General features: G+C 35.0%; 1 protein-coding gene across 1 annotated transcript in view; it reads right to left on the minus strand.

The window, feature by feature from the left end:
• Window positions 1-20,276, minus strand: part of ASCC3 (activating signal cointegrator 1 complex subunit 3) — a 255,062-nt gene that overhangs the window by 176,010 nt on the left and 58,776 nt on the right. Inside the window, exons 9-10 of the mRNA XM_008637741.2 lie at window positions 11,255-11,455; window positions 10,656-10,796 (exon numbers count right to left, since the gene is read on the minus strand). Coding sequence (XP_008635963.1) covers window positions 10,656-10,796; window positions 11,255-11,455 — 342 coding nt within the window. The remainder of the gene's footprint in view (window positions 1-10,655; window positions 10,797-11,254; window positions 11,456-20,276) is intronic.

Consider the following 20,276-nt stretch of genomic DNA (forward strand, 5'->3'; position numbering starts at 1 on the left):
CAAAATCTTAGCTGTCATAGGCACATATATTAATGGAAGAGTCATAAATCAGAAGGGCTTCCAACAATTCCACTAGAGTATTGGAAGACTGATGCCAAAAGAAAGGAAGTACCATGCTGAAAGCATAGAACAGTAACATCAGCCTGAGAAAGCAATGTAGTTGCTCCATTCTAGCAACAAAACCAACAGAAACAATCCAGACAACATTTCAACTAAGCAACAAGCTTATTAACTGACCCCACTGGAAAAATATCCAGCAATCTGTTATACAAGTCGACTTCATTTATTTCTTAATAGTTTTCATCATCAGAGACAAGAATCCTACATGCGATGTTGCAGAGTTTACTGCCTTTATTTCTGAGGGTTAAAGAGTTCAGTCAAAGCATTAACATCACAGGCCCAAAGTTACCTCTCTGCCATTTAATGTAATTTTTTTTCACCTGCCTTACTATTTCCCTAAGTTGGTATAAGGAAGTAAGAAAACCGGGAAAACCATAGGCTTCATAAAAATGGCACCCACAGAAAAATTCCTTCCTTGTCTTTAAAGGGTCAGGAAATAGCATTAAAGTGATAAAAAATTGAAAACTTGTCCCTGAGGTGAGCTAGATGGGCATATCAGCATTACAGAAATGAGCACAACCTGCAAGGAAGCGGACTTCAAGTATAAGTATTTTCTCCAGCTTCAGACTGCAGTCAGTGCAGATTCACCTAATCCAGGTTATGTCTTCATTTCCCTTTTGTATTCCCATTTTGGATCTCTGAAGAGAGTAACCTTAGCTTTTCTTCCTTCTGCTTATCCATTGAAACACTTTCAGGATTTCTCTTTCTCTCTGCAAAAGCTGAAGAGAATGAATTTAGCCCAGCTGAGGATGTGAGTGTTACTGGGAGCAAACTTCAATGTGACTGCTGTCAACTGGGAGTGTACACTGCTTACTAGTGAAAAGACTGCCAAGAACAGAACTTTAAAACACCCCACAGCATTTCAAGTCTTGCAGATGTACAAAGACACATCCCTTCTGATTATATTTAAACGATCTTGCTTTCAGAACTAAACACCAATTAAGAAATACAATTAACATTTACTGAAAAAAAAATTTAAAAGTAAGACAGAAAAAAAAAAAGTAGCAGTCTGTGGTGTGCCATCAAGACTCCTTGCCTCAAAGAGATCCTGGATAGTGGATTTTTTAAACACAGTTTTACCTGAAGATAGCATTATCAGTGAAGCAGGTTGCAAAATTTTATTTTGCACACTATGAGAACTTCTGAAAAAAGGAAATACATACGGAAACAAGAGTGTGAAGTGGAGATGACTTTGGGACACAGAAATCCTACTGTATAAAAAATATTTTGATCCTTCTTGATTTAGACCTCCACTTTAGCAAGGATTTCTGTTCTAAATATTTCAGTAAATTTCTCTCATTTGAAAGGTAAGGCTTAACCTCATTTAGAGAAAGAAAGACTTTTTTTACATTGTGCATAACTTTGAAAATTCAGAAGAAAGTTTTTTTTCAGCAAGGTTGTACTACGGAATATTCAAGAAGTTCTCTCAAAGGAGTCCCTTCTTCTTTCTTTCTTTTTTTTTTTTTAATTAGATTTTGATATCTTCCTGTCCCAGTCCAAATGTTGATCAAAAGAGGATATTCCGCTATTGAAACCTTGGGCATGCATAGAATCCAGCACTACCTTTCATTCTAGGCATACTGGAGGAAGGAATATTAACCAGGTTCAACTCTGGTTTTGAAATGAAAAGCAGAGGGTTTTTCAGTATCTGTGAGCTTTATAATCTCTGTATCACTTCTGAAGGCCACTTCATGAAAGTTTAACTCCTCATGCAAAAAGAGATTTGTGGATTTTATTGCATCTAACACATCCAAAGCACCATTTTGTTCCTGGAAGGAAAGAGACTGGTATCTAAAGTCAACAGTGATACAGATGTTTGCAACGACTGCAAGTAAAAAACCAATGGCATGCAATAGGAGATCAAGGCCACTTAGAGAAGACTAACATCAGAGTAAGTGCTTACAGGGATGGACAAAATATACTGAATAAGAAAAAAGGAGATTAGACAGGGATAAAGCACCAAGAGACATAAAAATAAAATAGTACTTTCTTGGTTCAATGGCACTTTAGATTGTACATTCTATGCAATTTTTCAGTGAAAGTTCTTTATGTAATTTTCACAAAATGCTGTGGTAATACAAATGGGATAGCAATTGACAATACTACCCTTTAAAAAAAAAAGTGTTCTACAGTTGATTTCTGTTAAAATGCAGTACAATACAATAGCCTTTGAATTACTATTAAGGGAGAAGAGCTGTCGATATCCTGAATTAAAAACATTCATAATTCTTGGTCACAAATTGAAACATTTTTGTATGAGTGTGGTGATATGCATGTCAAGGTGACATCATCTTTATTACTGTAAAGAATTACTATCTCATGTACTTACTATATGAATAAGAAAAGTCACTATATATGCATACTCAGCTTCTAACAGTGGGCTTTGTATATCCATGAAGTGAGAAGCACATACATAGCAGAATATCATAGAATATAATGCTGTAATATTTAATAAAATGTACACAGGAAAAGTAGCAGGAATCAACCTCACTATTTGCTTTTACTTAGAACATCTCTATACCCTATTAAAGTGCAGGAAATGAGAAACTGTATGAGAAAAATAAAGCTGTAGATGAAAAAGCAGGCACCTCAACTTTATAGCCCTCTTTTGCTTCAAATAGTTTTGGACTTGATTAGTTTTATATTGCAGTTAAGAACTTGAGAAAAAAGCATTATTCCATTTTATTAGTATCAGATTCCAATAGGGAATAAAGCCTTCATGACTTAATATCACAGTCTATTGGCTGACACAATCTATCAGAGTGATCATCCATATTACTCAGAGGTCCTGATGCCATTTATCGTTCTCAGAACTACTTGCCCTATTCAGCTCTGATGTTTTTGTGGTCTCTGCTTCACTTCTCACTTATGTCTTGCCATCACAAGTACAATTAATCAACTAATCTTTGAGATGTCAAAATACATTCTGTCCTTCAGGCTATTTCCTCTCGTCAAGAAAAGCATTATTTTCAGTAATCAGACAAATGTATTTGCCAATGCAAATGCAGCTTACACAAATTCTCTTTTCATTTACAACACTACTGTTTACAAAGACACCATCAATACTGTTGTATTACTCATGCTCCTCAATAAGAATTGCCCTTTTGTTCTAAACTATTCTTATTTAAAGTATAAACAGCTGGGTAAAATTAAATAGAAAAATAACCAGCTAATAAAATTTCCAATAAACTAAACAAAATTCACTTGGATTTTAAATACCTAAAGCAAACTGTCAATGAAAGCAGTAAGTTTTTTTAAAAAATCCCAAACTAAAACTAACTTAGCTAAAACTAACTGTGGTAGGTCAACAGCTGTGGCTGGCAGATGCCCACCCAACCACTCTCTCATTTCTCCTCCTTTCCTGGACGGGAGCAGAAGGTAAGATGGAAAAGCATACGGGTCAAGATAAAAGACTGGGAGGTCATGTACCAATTACTGTCATGGGCAAAACAGACTTGACTTGGAGAAAATTATTGCAAATTAAAAATAAGAGTACAATAGTGAGGAAACAAAGACAAAACCTAGACAAAAACAAAGACAGAACTTCTTCCTGCTAGTCCCTCTTCTCCGCAGGCTCAACTTCGCTGCTGTGTTCCCAAGTTCTCTACATCTCAGGGATGGGGTTTATAGTCGGTCCATAACTTCATCTCAGACATTCCTTCCTTACACTTTTTCCCCACTCTGCTGTGGATCCTACCACAGCATACACCTTCACAAACTGCTCCAACGTGGGTCCTTTCCATGGCCACAATTCCTGCCAGGAGCCTGTTCTTGCATGAACTCTCCATGGGCCGCCTTTTCCTTTACTGCACCATCAACCTGCTGCTATGTGGGGTCCTCCAAGAGCTACAGTGTGGACATCAGCTCCACCATGGCCTCTTCAACGGGCTGTGAGGGAATCTCTGCTCCAGTGCCTGTAGCACCTCCTTCCCTCCTTCTGCTCTGACCTGGGTACCTGGAAATCATTCACATTTTAACTGCTCAGCATGTTTGGCACTTGGCAAATTAAAGTGGTATCACTTCTAAACCTTTGAAGAATGGTTTCTTAGCAAAATGTTAAGATAGTTTTCATATAAACTGTGAGCAATATTAAGAATCAACTCTGAAAGCAACGCGATTTTAGTTTACGCAGCTTAATGGGCAGAGAACAAATATGACAGCCAGCTGCCCATTTTCTAAATGACAGTGCAAGTCAGGTTTAGCAGGACTTTCTTCACTACCCGGACATGATAGCAAAAGATGTAAACTTCGAATTAGATTTACTTGAACATCATGAAATTTTTTAGAGTTCATAAAGAATAAAGAAGTTTTTTTTGTTTGTTTGCACTTTTTTTTTGTTTGGGTTTGGTTTAGCAATTTTTTTTTTTATGGGTGAATGCTACTATAGGTTTCCCACTTCCTGCCTTCATTTAGGAGGAATGCTTTAGAAGCACATTAGGTTGAAAGCAGACTAAGGTCAGATACAGCTTCTGATTTGCTTCTGATACCCCTTTCTCTAAGCAGACATGAGATTAATTTTTATCAAATCCATGGCAGAAAAAAAGGCAGAGAGACCTTCAGAAACCTAAGTGTTTTGTAAATGTCGGTTTCTGCGACATCTTTCAGGCCTATGTTTACAGACACAGCCTTGCAGTTCAGTAAAAGTATACAACTCTTTCTGTAGGCCTTGAAGTAGTTGAGTACTATGTAAACATTACAGAAAATCCAATAATATGTTTTAAATTTTGCTTTCTGTATAATTAATGTTTTGATCAAGAAGAACCATAACAAAAATAGAAATGCTTTTCTTTAAAAAAAAAAATCTTTATTCCTAAAGAGTTAAAAAAAATTCATTAGTTCAGAAGTGGCAGAATCAGGACTACTCATACAATTACAGTTTGATTCATTTTCTCATAACATTTATTTAAAAGACAGTAAAATTCCTTTTCCTGCTGTCTGAATCCCTTTAACTCCAACAATATGAGAATGAAGGAACAGAGACATGTAGAGGTTTATAGGCTGGGGAAATTAGCCTGCTTTCAAAATTTGACCAGATTTGTTTCCAACTACTACATAATTCTAGCAACACAGAAAGCACTTGTAATCTGGGCTTAACACCAATACATATCTGTAGCAAGCAAGGCTCATGACAGTCTGGCAGTCCTCAAAGCACAAGAAGAGACCTAAGACCAAAAAAAGTAATTTTGCCTATAACTGCAGGTCTGAGGCACAAAATAAAGACATTATAGAAAACTTATTTCAACTTCAAAATGTCAGTCTTGCTTATATGTACTTACTTGAATCAGAATGCAGGTTGTTGACTATTATACCAAAATGCATCTAATACCAAACTGCTGAGGTACTAATTTAAGGGTGAGAAATATTCACACTAACTGAAGAGGCAGTAAAACAGCAAAATAACTTTCCTTAAAAAGAAAATAAAATATATTTAACAGGGTAATTTTCAAAACCCATTTTTAAAGTTTATAAAGATGGAAGAAACTTTGATAAGCTTTTACTGCGTTATGCCAAAGATCTGAATTTTGTATCCTGCTATGTATGCATAAACCATTAAAAAGAAATTATCTTCTACATGTTTTTTGATGCCCACTAACTTTGCGTTAAGGCCAGAAGGCATTTCTGCACTCTGTAGAGGCTACCACTGTTTTGCACAAGTTAAGGCATGATGGCACTTATCCATCAGCTTACAATACACTGTGCCCACGGCAAGGCACTGCTTTCAGACTTGGTGATTACCTTATAAATCTATACTGCTCCAATTCCAGCTGTGTTCTCCAAACTTTCAAAAGATAACTATAACTATATTATATTTGTTGCAAATGCAAGGTCAAAGACAACTGAAAGCCCACAAGTTGATTTGGAAGTTTTGTTATATCATTTTCTAGACTGTTTAAAGCAAAGACTGAGTAGTGCTATATATATGCACACTCGAGAAAGTCCACGAATCATCTGAAAAATCCATTGCCTTCCAACAAAACACTTCATGTTATCCTGAATGCTACCCAGCAATAACCACAAGTTATTACTTACGAATATTTTCCATTTAAACGTGAACATACCAAAAATCAACCTACCAAACAATAGGTTTTGGCTGAAGTATGCTTAATATCATTGTGGATTAAGTGATGTCCAAGTATAAGGTAGCAGTATAAGGTAATACTGTATGAACATGATTAGATCATAGTAGGTCAGTATACAAACATGCTTAGACTGGAGTCGATAGGAGAAATATCAGCTGTAGGAAAATAAACTTCCTTGATTTGTTTTTAATGAGGAAAAGGAAGTGAAAAACTAATCTATCTTTATTTAGACTATGAAAAAAGCATTAACAAAGTTAAGATAAACTCTTTTATAGAGAACCAGTACAATAGCTAAGTTTATTTATTAAGTTTATTTTCTCCTGCTCCCAAGTACAGTGAAGCACTTATTCACACACAAATTATTTGGTAATAGATCCTGGATCTACTCTCTCTGAAACATTAAAGCAACATGTTACAAACACTTAAACATACTCCTTTTCACAAAAACATGAGCACAAGAAAGATGTGGACCTGTTAGAGAAAGTTCAGAGGAGAGCCAGGAAGATGATCAGAGAGCTGTAGCACCTCTCCTGTGACGACAGGCTGAGAGGGCTGAATTTGTTCAGCCTGAAGAGAAGGCGCTGGGGAGACCTCATTGTGAGTACCTTAATGGGACTAATATAAAGGCGGAAGAGGGACTTTTTACATGGGCAGATAGTGTCAGAACAAGGCCAATGGTTTTAAACTGAAGAAGGGCAGGTTTAGGTTAGATGCCCCATCCCTGGAAGTGTGCAAAGCCAGGCTGGATAGGGCCCTGAGCCACCTGATCTAACTAGTGGCACCCTGTCCATGGCAGAGGCATTGGAACTAGATCATCTATAAAGACCATTTCAACCCAAACCATTCTATGTTCCTATGATTCTATGAAGGGGAATTGTCTCAGAGTTTTAACACACATCCCACATGTTAAACTTGTCACTGTGGCTTTCCCTGCATAAGATGTGGGGAGCAGTTGGAAGACTGGTCAAGAAGGGTCAATAAAAAAAATTCTCATTTTTCTTTTTAAGGCAATTTCATTATTGCTAAAATCAGAAATAACTTATTTTAGAAGCTTATGAAGTGTGTTGGAACCACAGTAATGTTAATGAATATTCAATAATAACATGGAAGTAAAATCATATCATGTATAATACGATAAAGGTGTGGAGCAGCAAGGAACATGGAAACATGGCTACCTTCTGGATGAGTATAAATGACAGCATGGAAAGCACAGAGAGAGTTATTGCTGAAAAAAATGTGCTATAGACCTTTTTAGTTGGAATATCTTTCAAAAATATTTAAAATATTTTATTCCACCATTAAGGGAATGAAAATTTAAATTCTTTGTTACCTTTTTGTGGCTAGCATTTATATCCTTTAAAAATACTTGCAGAAAAAGTAATAGAGGTAGCTCCCACTGTATATTAAGGTGCATTCCTGAGCAGGGAGACAGTTACCAATTTGTCAGATAAAGCAATTTTTCCTCATCAGGATAAGCACAATAGCTACATGTAATAACTTACAAAATACACATCTTTAAATATACACAGGCAAAGTATGAAGGATGAAGCAAACAGGATGGAAAGGAAGCAGAAAATTATCAGGAATGTCACTGAAGTGCTACTTTTAACTAATACCTGACAATCACCTTATTTTTACATCTTTCATTGTGACTGATTTGATTCACCTGAGGACAAAAATAAAGATGGTGAACATACAATTGCTCAGAAAACAGGCAGAAGACAACTGTCACAGGAGATATCAGGCCTTCAGTTGCCCAGAAGTACCAGCTGAGATCTTTTGAAACAGTGATCCAACGTGAAATACCAGCATCTCCTTCAGCTGATGATCCTACTCTGCCTTTTATTCCCCATATGATATATATTGACCCTATGTGTATAAATTGTGTGCATGCATCTACCAGCTGTAGCATTAATTCTCACAGGAAAAACTGGTTTTCTGCTAAACAAAGGTACTTTGTTACTACTACTACTACTAAAGGCTAGAAAACAGAGCAACGACTGGCAAAGCAAATCTGAAATTATAAATAAAGAGGCAACACCTATCAGAGTATTCCTGTCTGAGAAATGTATGCATTAGAGAGGCTGACAAGTAAAATGAAGTTTTGAAGCAAGAATCAATTTAACATAGGGTAAAAAATGGTAAAAGAAACCTGCTTGGACGAAGTGTTTTTAAGTGCCTAGTTGAGCAAAGAAAGCTCTTGAGTTTTCATAGAAAACAATATATATACAGAGCAATAGGCAAGATCCAGCACAAGCAAGTGCTCTTTCCTCAGTTTATAATAAGGCTACATATTTGCTGTGTACTTTGTTATGCAGCAATAAAACATTACACACTGCTGGGCTCCAGAATCTGCAAGAAGAGTAGCAGCAATTACACTGGTAACTCTTGGATTGGCATCATCTCTCATCCTCACTTTCTACAATCCTGATTAATCATAAGACTGACTAGCTATGACAAAAAAGAGAAAACAAAAAATTATTCCACTGTCCCAGAATTTTTGGCCTTTATATTTTTTTCCTTTTAACCTTCCCAATGTTTTGAAGAGCAAAGACACAAAACTGAGCAGAAGCAAAACTTAGAATTAATCAACACTTTAAGTGTACTTTCTTTGAAAATATAGGAACTGAATTTTGGGTCACAAATACAAATTTTTCCTCTTCTGGACACCACTTTTATTCCACCTCCACTCTCCCCAAAGGTTTAGAAACTACAAATACACCTCAGATTAGTGTTTCTATGCTATGATATACATAGGAAACTGTAGAAATCCCTTGAAGGTAAATTTCTGACAAAAAAAAGCTAATTTCAAAGCAATGAGACGAGTCCGTGGCAGGAAGAACAAAAAGATTTTACCCACATCCTCCCTTTTTTATTTCTTCTTGATTTTTATACATAAATCTACTTTAGCCTCTTCCCCACAAAAAAATGAAGAATTATGCTAGTAGTGGCATTTTGGACTAAAATAAAAGAGCATGGTGAAGCAGAGAGTCTTCTTACACTCAAGTTACTATGTTCCTCTAAGTTAATACTCTGCATATACTAATAAGTTCCCATTAGTAGGTAATTAGACTTCAGCTTTGTAAACTATTTCACATACAACTTTTTAAATAAAGCCTGAAATATTTTTGTTTCTTTTGTTTCCTTACTTTTTTACTGGATGTAAGCAGAGTGCTAACAATGAGCTGAGATTTTAGGAATTATACTGCTAACTAGAAGAGCAAGAGTAAATAGCACTTTTCCATTCTACATTCATTATGTTCATCCAGCTTTGTCCTTACATTCAGAGCAGTTTTCCTACTGTCACTATCAGTTTCAGCAGTGATTACACATTATCTCTCTCTATGAAAACCATGATCTACTTGATTATGCGCCCTAGCTGAAAAGTACTGTGAAAACAGGAAGCAATTTAAAATGGTAATTTGGTGTATGTAAATAATTTCAATTACTAAAAGTTCCTACCAAAAAGTTTTTTTATTTTGTAAACTCAGATTTTAGGTAGATGGTGTTGCAAAGTCACTCTGATAAAGTACCAGTGATTTTACTGTCACTCATTGATATTGGTTACCACAGTATTGTGACTGTATGCATAAACATGTATGTATATACATCTTCTAATTGCTATTCACAACTTCATACTGGATTACTACTGCAGTGGTCCTCCTAATTATTAATTACATACTGACATATTTTCTTGTCATGTGACGCATTTTCTCTCCACTCACCATAAAAATGTTAAATATCTCAAAGCTAAGGTTGCCAAAATATCACTCATCTGAACCAAAAATTACTACAAGTTACAATTATAAATCTTCGTATTGATAACACAACCAGGTTTTTTTTTGTTTCTAGGACCAGGCAGAAGGGGAAAGGGTAATCATATGGAACTGTACGCAAGAACAGGTAGAAAAGCATCTTCAGAGTTTGGAAAAATGGTATTTCACTGACACAAACAGCATTTGCCTGAAATTAATATGACAAAAAGCGTCTGCTAAAACAAAATAATCCCCATTTATGCAATCCTATTAAAGATGCTAAACCCACAAATTTTATTCATTTCTATGAGTGGTCAAATGTTTAGCCTAGTGATGTCTTATATTTTTTAAGGACAAATGAGGAAAAGTAAGATCAGCCATTAACAGGAACATAGTTTTTGTTTGGTTTTTTTAAATGAAAAAGAAGGCAAATATTATTTTGACGTATTTGCAACAATGTTGTTACAGCATTTCAGATTTATTTGGAACTTACCATTTGCAGACCAAACTTTCAACTTTTCAAAGATGGTTTTTATTGAAGAATTCTGAATTTATATCAGTGTACATAACCACTGTAATTACAGATGTCATAACGTTTCAACTGCTTCACCAATACTGTTACAAGGAGCTTGAAGAGCAGTGTACCTATGAAAAGGTACAAATACACACACAGAACAGTATTTTAAAAGATTGAGCATACCTGTGTTCGCAGAATTTCGCCTTTTGACAGTTGCATATCACCAGTCAACTCTTTCACAGTAATGCCGAGTGGTTCCAGACGCTTGCTGAAGTAATTTGTCATTTCGGCTGCCAAAGCTTTCATAGGAGCAACATACACAATCTGCACCAAAACAACACTCACTTGATAAATGAGCAAACCCCACAACGTTGTTTGTTTCATGGCAACCATTACAAATCACAATTTATTGTGAAATATGATACCAGGCACTTACAGTGAAAAATCTTAATAGTGATATATGAAAAGTAGTTATCTTTGGTGGATAAGTGTGCAGCTGTTTAAAGGACAATGGATTTTGTTTATACAGCCTCATCGCTTTGAAAATTGGTTCTGCATGAAAGCTAAATGCATTTCATAGCTTTTTATTCACATAATAAGATTTTTAGAACACAAGTAAGAATAGCTTTAACAATAATGAAGTAAATCAAAACTAGCCTTATCTTTAACTTGGAAAAGTCTAACATCCTTGAGAACTTCCTGATTTCATATTCCATGTATAACATATAATGGATTTTACCTTACAAGTTAAAAAGCTGTTATTTGGTTCATTAAACTCCTACCTTGAACTCATCCTTTTTGATAACACCATGCTGGACATGCTGGCGAATTTCATGAAGGATTGTCAGCATGGCAATGTTAGTCTTCCCAGCTCCAGTGGGGGCACAGATCAGCATGTTCTCATTTGTGTTGTAGGCTGTCTCGAAAACTATAGACTGGATTCGGTTTAGTCTTTTCATGCCTTTAAAAGCAAGTTGTCCAATCTGTTAAAACAAACAACACACATATCTTGGATTTTTCACAGATGTTTGTATATGTGTCTGTGCATCTATACATATATTAATCATAAGAAAAACAACTCATGGAAACAAACCTTTGGATACTTGTCATAATATTTTTATTATTCCAAGTTTTTTTATTCTGAGGCTACCACTTCTACCCAGCCCTCAGACAGTGAATCAATAAAGAAAACAAATTATAGCAGGATAACATCTGCTAAAATAAATCAAAATCTTTAGCCTCATACTATTTCACCACTAAATTTTTTTTACTCAAGAGCGTGATCAAAACTAATATGCAGTAAAATATTAACCAATTAGTAATTAAACATCTGTAAAACAGCATTAATAAGAAAAGAACAATACACATCTCTAAGATGACAAATTATGATTACTCTGTTGGCAGATGAGGCAGCAATACAACGAAACTCAGTAAAGTTGATTTAGCAAACACAGACACAAATTCAGTAAAAAACCTTCTCTTGCTTCTGAGAAAATCTCCATCTTGCAATTGTTCATGTTCAGACCTTTCTCCAACAATATTTACAACAAGCTGCAGCCACCACAAGGAACATAACACTTGCATGTGTAGTCCAAAACAAACTTAGAGAATGTTTTAAAAAAATAAATTTTATCGTTAATACAGGAAATTATGCTTATTATAGTTTAATGCATGTTTAAATCTTATAAAGTACAAATCATCAATTACAGTAATACTTTGCTCCTCTTGTCTCTCTGAAAAATTGTATTTTTACCAGGAAAGAACCACGGTACACAGACAGTGGCAATTGCTGCATTTGAAGATTGTAAAACCTTTGCAACTGAAGAACAGCCCTTAAAATATAAAATTAATTTTTAATAAACTTACTTTTTCTTAGTTATTTTTTACAGATGTTTAAAATAGACTGCAGAATACGTAATTACTTTCTTTCTACAGATTTAATTATCTGCAATGTTTCTACTACAAAGAATGAAAAGCATCTTACTGATATATTTGAAGATTATAATTTTTACTTTACTTGTAGGAAACAACAAAAGTATAGTAAAGAACAGGCCTCAAAGCATCTTCTGAAGATCTCCTTTTCCATTATTCTGGGTGCTTTAATTAATTTACAGTTATTTTCTATGGTAAAAACTCTCTCCAACGCCACATAGTCTTTCCAATTCTTTCCAATACTAAGCAAATTATTTGAGCAGGACTCAATTTATTACTAACTCAAGTAATTCAAGCTTAGGAATGAGGGCTTCATCAGCTATTTACATCAAATAATTCACTTAATTTTGCAACAAACAACACTAAGTCTATCATTGTGCTGCAGCTTTCTTGTAGTAGCCTCGTGAGGGGCTACAGACACAAATTACAAATTCAGATTAATAGACCATTTTCACAATAAATGAAAATTCTCTACTCTTAAATCTATAGGAATGATGTACTTAATGACTAACCAACTGCAGTTTTATTTTAGATGACTTTGAACATGAAAAAACAACATTCATTGATATAGAAGTCAATGAAATGCCATGCAATCAACACACTATTTCTTTTTGAAAAACGCCCTTTTCAGTTTAACAGTACCTTTGTCTTAGGAAAGCTTTCAGGTTGAAAACTTCCTGTGCCACACCAAAAAAGCAAGTACTTGAATTGCATTTGTATTTATAGCATTTACAAATCTCTGATATATCCAAATTTCTATTTAAAACTGTTGTCTTTGGTGAAGGAAAAGAAAGTATCTAATGCAAGTAACAAATGCACCTTTCACCAAGTTCCTTCAATTTTTTAGTGGCTGAATTTCAGTATTACAAGCGTTTTCACTGTTACTGTTCTTGCACAGTTTATTCTGCTTGCAACACTGCAGGAGGAAAGCTTATTTGTTTTGTACCGTGTTTTGTACACATAATGTGTACTTCGTGTGTTGTCTTCAAAATTCATTTCATCTTCATGAATGAGACTCATATCAAGTATTAATGGTTTTCCTGGAGACCTGTTGACTGAACCTGCTGCTATCAGGGTTCAATCAGCTATTTGTATGACCTCCTTAGTCATTTTAGGTTTCTAATTTGCCTGTTACTTCATTTTGAAATTTCTTGACAGATCTTTGTAATTGGTATATTTTTCTTTTCCCTCCTATTCCATCAAGATGCTTTTAGAAGGTGCTATAAACACTGCATAAAGTTCACACTGATAAACACCATTCACAGTGTTTATAACAAAGGATCTACAGAGAGAAACTCCCAAGTACAACTGGTGATTACTAATAAAACACTACATTACACAATATGTGTATTATTTAAAGAAGCAGTTTTTAAACAAAAGCAGGAACATTGCTGTCTAAATGAAGTCCAGCCTAAGTATCTTCAGAAACGGATGACAGGAATTTTCCACAGTCACACAGTTGGATATGTTTGGCTTTACACATAGAGGTCACCATACAGCTGTGTGATTATTAACACCCTTAAATATGTCCTTAAGTTATCTTAAACTACTGCTTGTAAGAATATGCTGTTCCAGCTCCAACTCTAAGTGTGGAGTATAAAACATCTTTTTCCTTTACATTTGGTAGAAATTATATATACTACAGCCAAAGGAAACGCAATTGTAAGCAAAATTAAATACGTATTTAGAAAAACAAAAATAATTTCCTGTCTCCTTTCCTATTGGAAAATAGTAACACCATGGATTAACACTGACTTGGTAAGTAGCGATAAACAAACAAATGTTCTAGAAAAAACAGAGGAACCAGTACAGCAAGTTAGAAAAATTAACTTTGGCTTGTTTTCTGGAAAGATGCTAAGCCTATTGAAACAGGAATATTAAGAGCAGAATAAAGATTAACAAAAAAACCCCACAAAACAGAAAAACCATAAAAGCCTGGTTAAGAACTAGCAGCACTTTTTTAAAATAATGGTATTCTGAACCAGAACCTAGTTTTTCATTCAACACACTAATTAATTTTCAAGCTGGCATTCACAAATCAATATACAACATTCAGAATCACAAAACAGTCAATGAATAATATTCTTTGAAAGTTGACTCTGCAGGAATATATTAAGGATTTAAAAAGCTACAAGAGAAAGTAACTCCAGAGGAAAAAAAATATCCTATGATATCTTCCAACCAACTGCCCATTAATTGAAAAAATATTATCTTTCCTCTACATTCCATTTTATTCCAAACAGTGCATAATCCAAACCCAGTAGTTTTGCTCTTAAAAACAGTAAGGCAGCATACAGAAATGCAATAGTATGCACAGAAGTCCACAGCTTGAAAAAGGTGTTTTCCTAAATTGATTTGCAAAAACTACATATTTTAAAAATGGAAAACAATTTTTTTCCCCTCTGGCACATAAACATCAGCCAAGGCTTCTACAGACCAACTCTTTCAGATAAACCAGTGAAATCCCTTCTTGCTTAAAGGTCTGGCAGCCACAGGATGGCAGAAAGTGTTTTTTACTGAAAATGAATGAGATGAAACATTTTTTAGCCTTCTATTCTACAGCTGATTTATCCCTACAATTCAACACAAACCATAGGAAGTTTGAACAGAATACAATCTGAGTGTTACTCTCAACTAACAGGATTTCAAGCCTAAGATGATGCCATTTTTACACAAGCATGAATCAATGTGAAAAGCCACTGAGAAGCAACTCTTTCCACAAACCAGATGATACTCAAAGCAGCTGTGACGTGAATGAATAAACCCCCTGATTTTACTTCAGTAAGCTTTCCAATTCTTTCCTATGGAATTTATTGTTACAACTAATGCATTTATGAATAAATGAGATTACACCTAATCAGGATATTCTAAATCAGAAATTTCATCAGAAAGATATTTGTGTGTTGGTGCTCTAACAGCAATTTAAAAATAGGACAAATTTGTTTAAGTCATAAAAGTAATATTCATAAACGAGTCCATACGGTTCAGTCTGCAGGCAAGCTACAGCTCAGAAACACAACTGCTTTAGCAACACAGTAGTGGCAGTGTCTGCTCTAAATAGCACAGACCTTCAGCACTTTAGACAGAGTTTTAGTCACGCAATTCATTACCAAGACCTTGTAGAAATGTTCCATAATGATGACTTCTTCTGTCATATTATAACAAAGTAATAAGATTACTACCCATTTATCTTAGCGATAATCCATTGCACCCCTAAGCCAAAGCTGAGCTTTCAGCATTTTCCCCACTCATTAGCTTAATTTTAATGTAGTACTATTTTATTCAAAGTATCTTATATATCTCAGGTGCAACAAATCCCATTCTGCAGTCAGCTGTTCTACACTTTCAGTTAAAGAGATGATTGATCTTACTGCTAATAGTATGACTAATCCATGCTTTTTACATAAAAACCATGAAATTCAGGATGCGAAAACTCTGATGTCCCTTGTTCTGATACGTAAATAATCTCTAGGTCATCTTTCCCCTTTGCTGTCCTCTGGAATGTTGCTGGTTAAAACACATATCAATGCATATACAGTCATATACGCACACAAACATATGTTTTTATATGTATATATATACACATACACATTTTAATAAATACATTCCCGTTATCCTTCTAAATTATGAATATTTAGTAGTCCCCCCTTGCTTTCTAATTATGCATCTATATACTTAAAGCACTTCTGTGCCAGCGTAAATCCTATTTTGTTACTGAAGGTACACTCAGAAATAAATATGTATGTTATACCTGGGGACTTCCACAGCTTCCCTCTCCTGATGATACTTTTCATATTCTGCTACTTCCATGAAAAAGTGGTAGCTTGTGAGATTTAGGAACAGATATAAATAAAAATATAACTACATAAATAGCATAAAGGTAAAATTATTTTTATGTTATCTTAGGAGTACTATTTGAAAATATAATTTCCTACCTGCCCCAAAGACTGAAACGTTTTCTTTCAAAGTGCGCGTATACATTTTAAGCAAAGGCTCATAACACGCAAAAGAAAAACTGCATGATGTTTGGATCTGCTCCATTTAGCACCAAATCATATCAGTGAGATTCACTGGACTTAGGGGAACAATTTTTGCAGGAACAAGTAGCATACACAAAGATACGAAAATTATACAAGCGAACCAAATAGAGCTTATGATTGGCTTTGGGCCATAATCAGCATTACAATTTCTTCAAGTAAGTACAAATTATATTTCATTCAGAGTGTAGTACCTGAAGATTTATGTGCTATAAAGGAAGCTTGGAGTAAAACACATTAGACATGCAAATAACAAAGGGCACCAGAGAACCAGCAGCTTATTTCAACACTGTACCTGCTACAAGTGACTGGACTAAACTGAAAGCAATTCTTGCATGGTATGGGCTATTCAGGTCACTATTAGCAGCAACCACAGATCACAGAATCATTTCACTTAGAAATATCCAGTTCAGCCCCTCTGCTCAAAGCAGGGCCACTTACACCTACGCAGTTGTGTTTCAACTATCAACAAGGATGGGGACTCCACAACCTTTCTCAGCAACGTGTACCAGTATTTAACCACTTCAGAGTAAAAAATTACTCTCCTGTGTTCAGATGAAATTTCATGTGCCTTAATTTGTGCCCATCTCCTCTGGTGCTGCCACTGGGCACCACTGTTGAGAGTCTGGCTCCCTCTTTGTTAATCATTCTCACATCACGTATTTATACACATTTGTCAGACTCTCCAAGCCTCCTCCTTTCTACCTCTGTCACACTGTCCACACACACAAAAGATGTTCCAGTCCTTTAATTAGATTTAAAAGTCAGAAGAATTCCTAGAAATGACAAATAATGAACCATAAGGGTAAAATTATACTCTGACGTCTTATAGAACAGAGAATCACAGCCCATATAAGATTTCTTTGAATATATTCTTAATTGGAATTAAACATCATCTTTTAGAAAACCACAGAGCCTTTTATTTTAAAATTATCACCACATTCACTGGTTAATGCAGTAGGTATTTAAGTAGCAGTAGCCATCAGAAACCAGGGAAATGTGCATACTTTCAAGTTATATTAGTGACATTAAACTCAAAACAAATACTGCAAAATTCTCCTAGATTCTGACAGAGTTCACTAGATTTAAAAAAGTATCCTGAGAGAAAAAAAAAAATTAATATATTCATTCTATATTAAAGGATCAGCTCTGCTCAAAGTTACCATAGCACAAAAACGATGAAAATTATTATGGTTTTGGGTTTTTTTGGAATACTGCTTCTAAATCGTGATTAAACATTCCAGACCTTTCAGACTTCATGTTTGCCAAACACTGAGAGTTTTATTGAATTACTCATTTCTCAGAAATGTCAAAATTCTGGACATAACAGTGAGTGCTGTTCAAGAATCAAACTTTCACTTAAGAAGATCCAGAGTCCATCCAGAGAAGTCCAGAACAGTTCCATTTAAAAACAAATTGCAGCAAAATCTAGGAGTATAACAATCTCCTACCAACTGTGGAAACATAGGCCCTCCTTGAAAAAAAGAGCCAGTGAAAACCAAAAATAAGTCAAAGAATAAAAAGCCTTCATCTGTGGTTTTGTGTGCTCACGGTTTTGTTTAGTTTTTTTTGGTTTGTTTGTTTGTTTGTAATCAGTCCTGCCTTCTGCTCTCTTGAAGAAAGATCTATTCAAAATCAAGAGGTTTTAGGGAAAATATTTACCTTCATATATGGCAGCTAAGAGTTTACATGCCTGAAGCAATTTCAACAAAAATCCTTGTAAATCTATAGTTACATTGTCACCAACTGTATATATAAACTATTCTCTTGATGAACGACACTATACAAAAAACTGCAGCAGTCATACCTTTTCTACAGAATTCTGAATTATTCAACCACTTATTCTTCTACTAAAAAGACAACATTGAGAAATATTCTTGGGTTCAATGTATAGATTAAATCCAAAGATGTCTGCATGTACGTATGCCAAATCAGTTTGAAGGAAATGACAGGACAGCACTGTGGCGCTATAAGGCTTTCACTGCTCTGAGTTAAAAAACTGAAAGCTTGGGGGATCTCCTCCCCTCACTGGGAGAACTGTGCTGTGTTCATCAACCTAGTTACAATATGACAAAAGATTATAGACAGAGTGATTATACCCTCTGGTGATTTCACTTGAGGAAATGGATAACAAAGTGTTTCAGAAAGATTTTTCCATAAAAGCAACTATTTCTACAGCAAACGTACATAAGTTTTGGCATCCAAACAGACACACAGGAGAGATTCTGATTTCAGTGTCACTGCTGCAAACTCAAAAGTATCCAATGTCAAGAGAATTATTCCAGATTATAGCAATGAAATGGAGATCAGAACACAGCCTCCTCTTGGAGCTGTCTGATGCCATTTGTAAATTACACACAGAAATTACCTTGAACTAATGCAGCTGAAGGAAAATTGGCAACAGTTGTGGCATTTCCTAATAACCTCGGGAGTTAAAATCTTATGAGGATAGAAGGATTTGGGTTTAATTTGATCACATTTCATCCATATTAAATATAACAAAAAAAAAGTTTTCTTTCTCATAAAATTACAAAATATCTTAATGCTGTGCAAAGCTAAAGCTATGGGAGAGTGATAAACAAAAAATTGTACAAATTTAAAAAAAAATATTTAAAATCTACATTCAAAATATCTACAGATTTTTTAAAAAATATTTTAGATGTCCTGGACTGCTATCTATTTACATCTCCACTATCACTATCTCCCCGACTTTTCTAGATGGAGCAATGAGGAAACTGATGATGATTATATGCTACAGTCTATTCTTCAGGTTTTGTTGGAGTTTTTCCAATTCAGAGAACACTCTCATAATTTCTTATACTTTAATACAACTGAAAGAGACTCCTAGCTCTGTTTATGGCATACTGCTCTCATAATTTACTCCCCTGGGAAAACACAGTGCATCTCTAAGAGGAAAAAAACATCACTGTTAGGTGCACACTGACTCAAAAGCAACTGCAATCAAAGAGTTAATACAGAAAAACCTTTCCCAGTTGTTCAAGAATATAGACACTGAAAAGCAAAGGAAGAAACCCAACAAATTATAAGGAAAGACAATGAGGCATTGAGAAAACAACTGCATACGTTCTGGCCATTGGTGTAAAAAAAAGGTTAGGCTACCAACATGCAGCATAAAAACTGGAGTCCTTTTTTCTAACCAATATAAAATGGCTTCAGCTAACTTTTCCCAAGTAAAGAGATATGGATATGAAACTACGTAAAAATTACTTTTTGGAAGTTGAATTCTTGTATGAATCACCATTTATGAACTAATTGGAAGAATTTTGAAACAACTGCATCATATCAAGAGAAACGTATTCTTTTTCTTCCATATTCTTGTTGCAGTTTTGAGAGAATGTCACTACTAACATTAAAAAAAAAAAAATTCTAAGCAAAAAGTTGTGTTGATGAGGGCATAAATTCACCTCAAAAACGATGTGGCTACTGCAACTAGTCTATGCAGATAACTGGAAAATTCAGTGGAAATGGAGAATACTGACAGAAAATAGCAGATAGTTTTTGGCCAAACCGCAAAAGTAGTGACAATGAGGAAGAGACAAGGTATCAGATAAAAGGGATCAAAGTCCTAACCCTCCCATTCCACACAGACTTATGTGAATGACTGAGGTATGGGTCAGGATAAAGACACAAAACTTTCTGAAGGACTGCATCCAGGCATTTGCATTCAGCAATTCTCAGGAATTAATAATTTCAGGACTAATGGAAAATTAATACACTGAAAACTACAGATTCACAAAGCCTGAAAAGCTGATGAAGAAGGTAGCTCCTACCTTGCAAACAACAGTACAGATTTAACAAAGCTTTCCCACGTACT

Source organism: Corvus brachyrhynchos, unplaced genomic scaffold (genome assembly GCF_000691975.1).
Source record: "Corvus brachyrhynchos isolate BGI_N302 unplaced genomic scaffold, ASM69197v1 scaffold14, whole genome shotgun sequence".
Lineage (NCBI taxonomy): Eukaryota > Metazoa > Chordata > Aves > Passeriformes > Corvidae > Corvus > Corvus brachyrhynchos.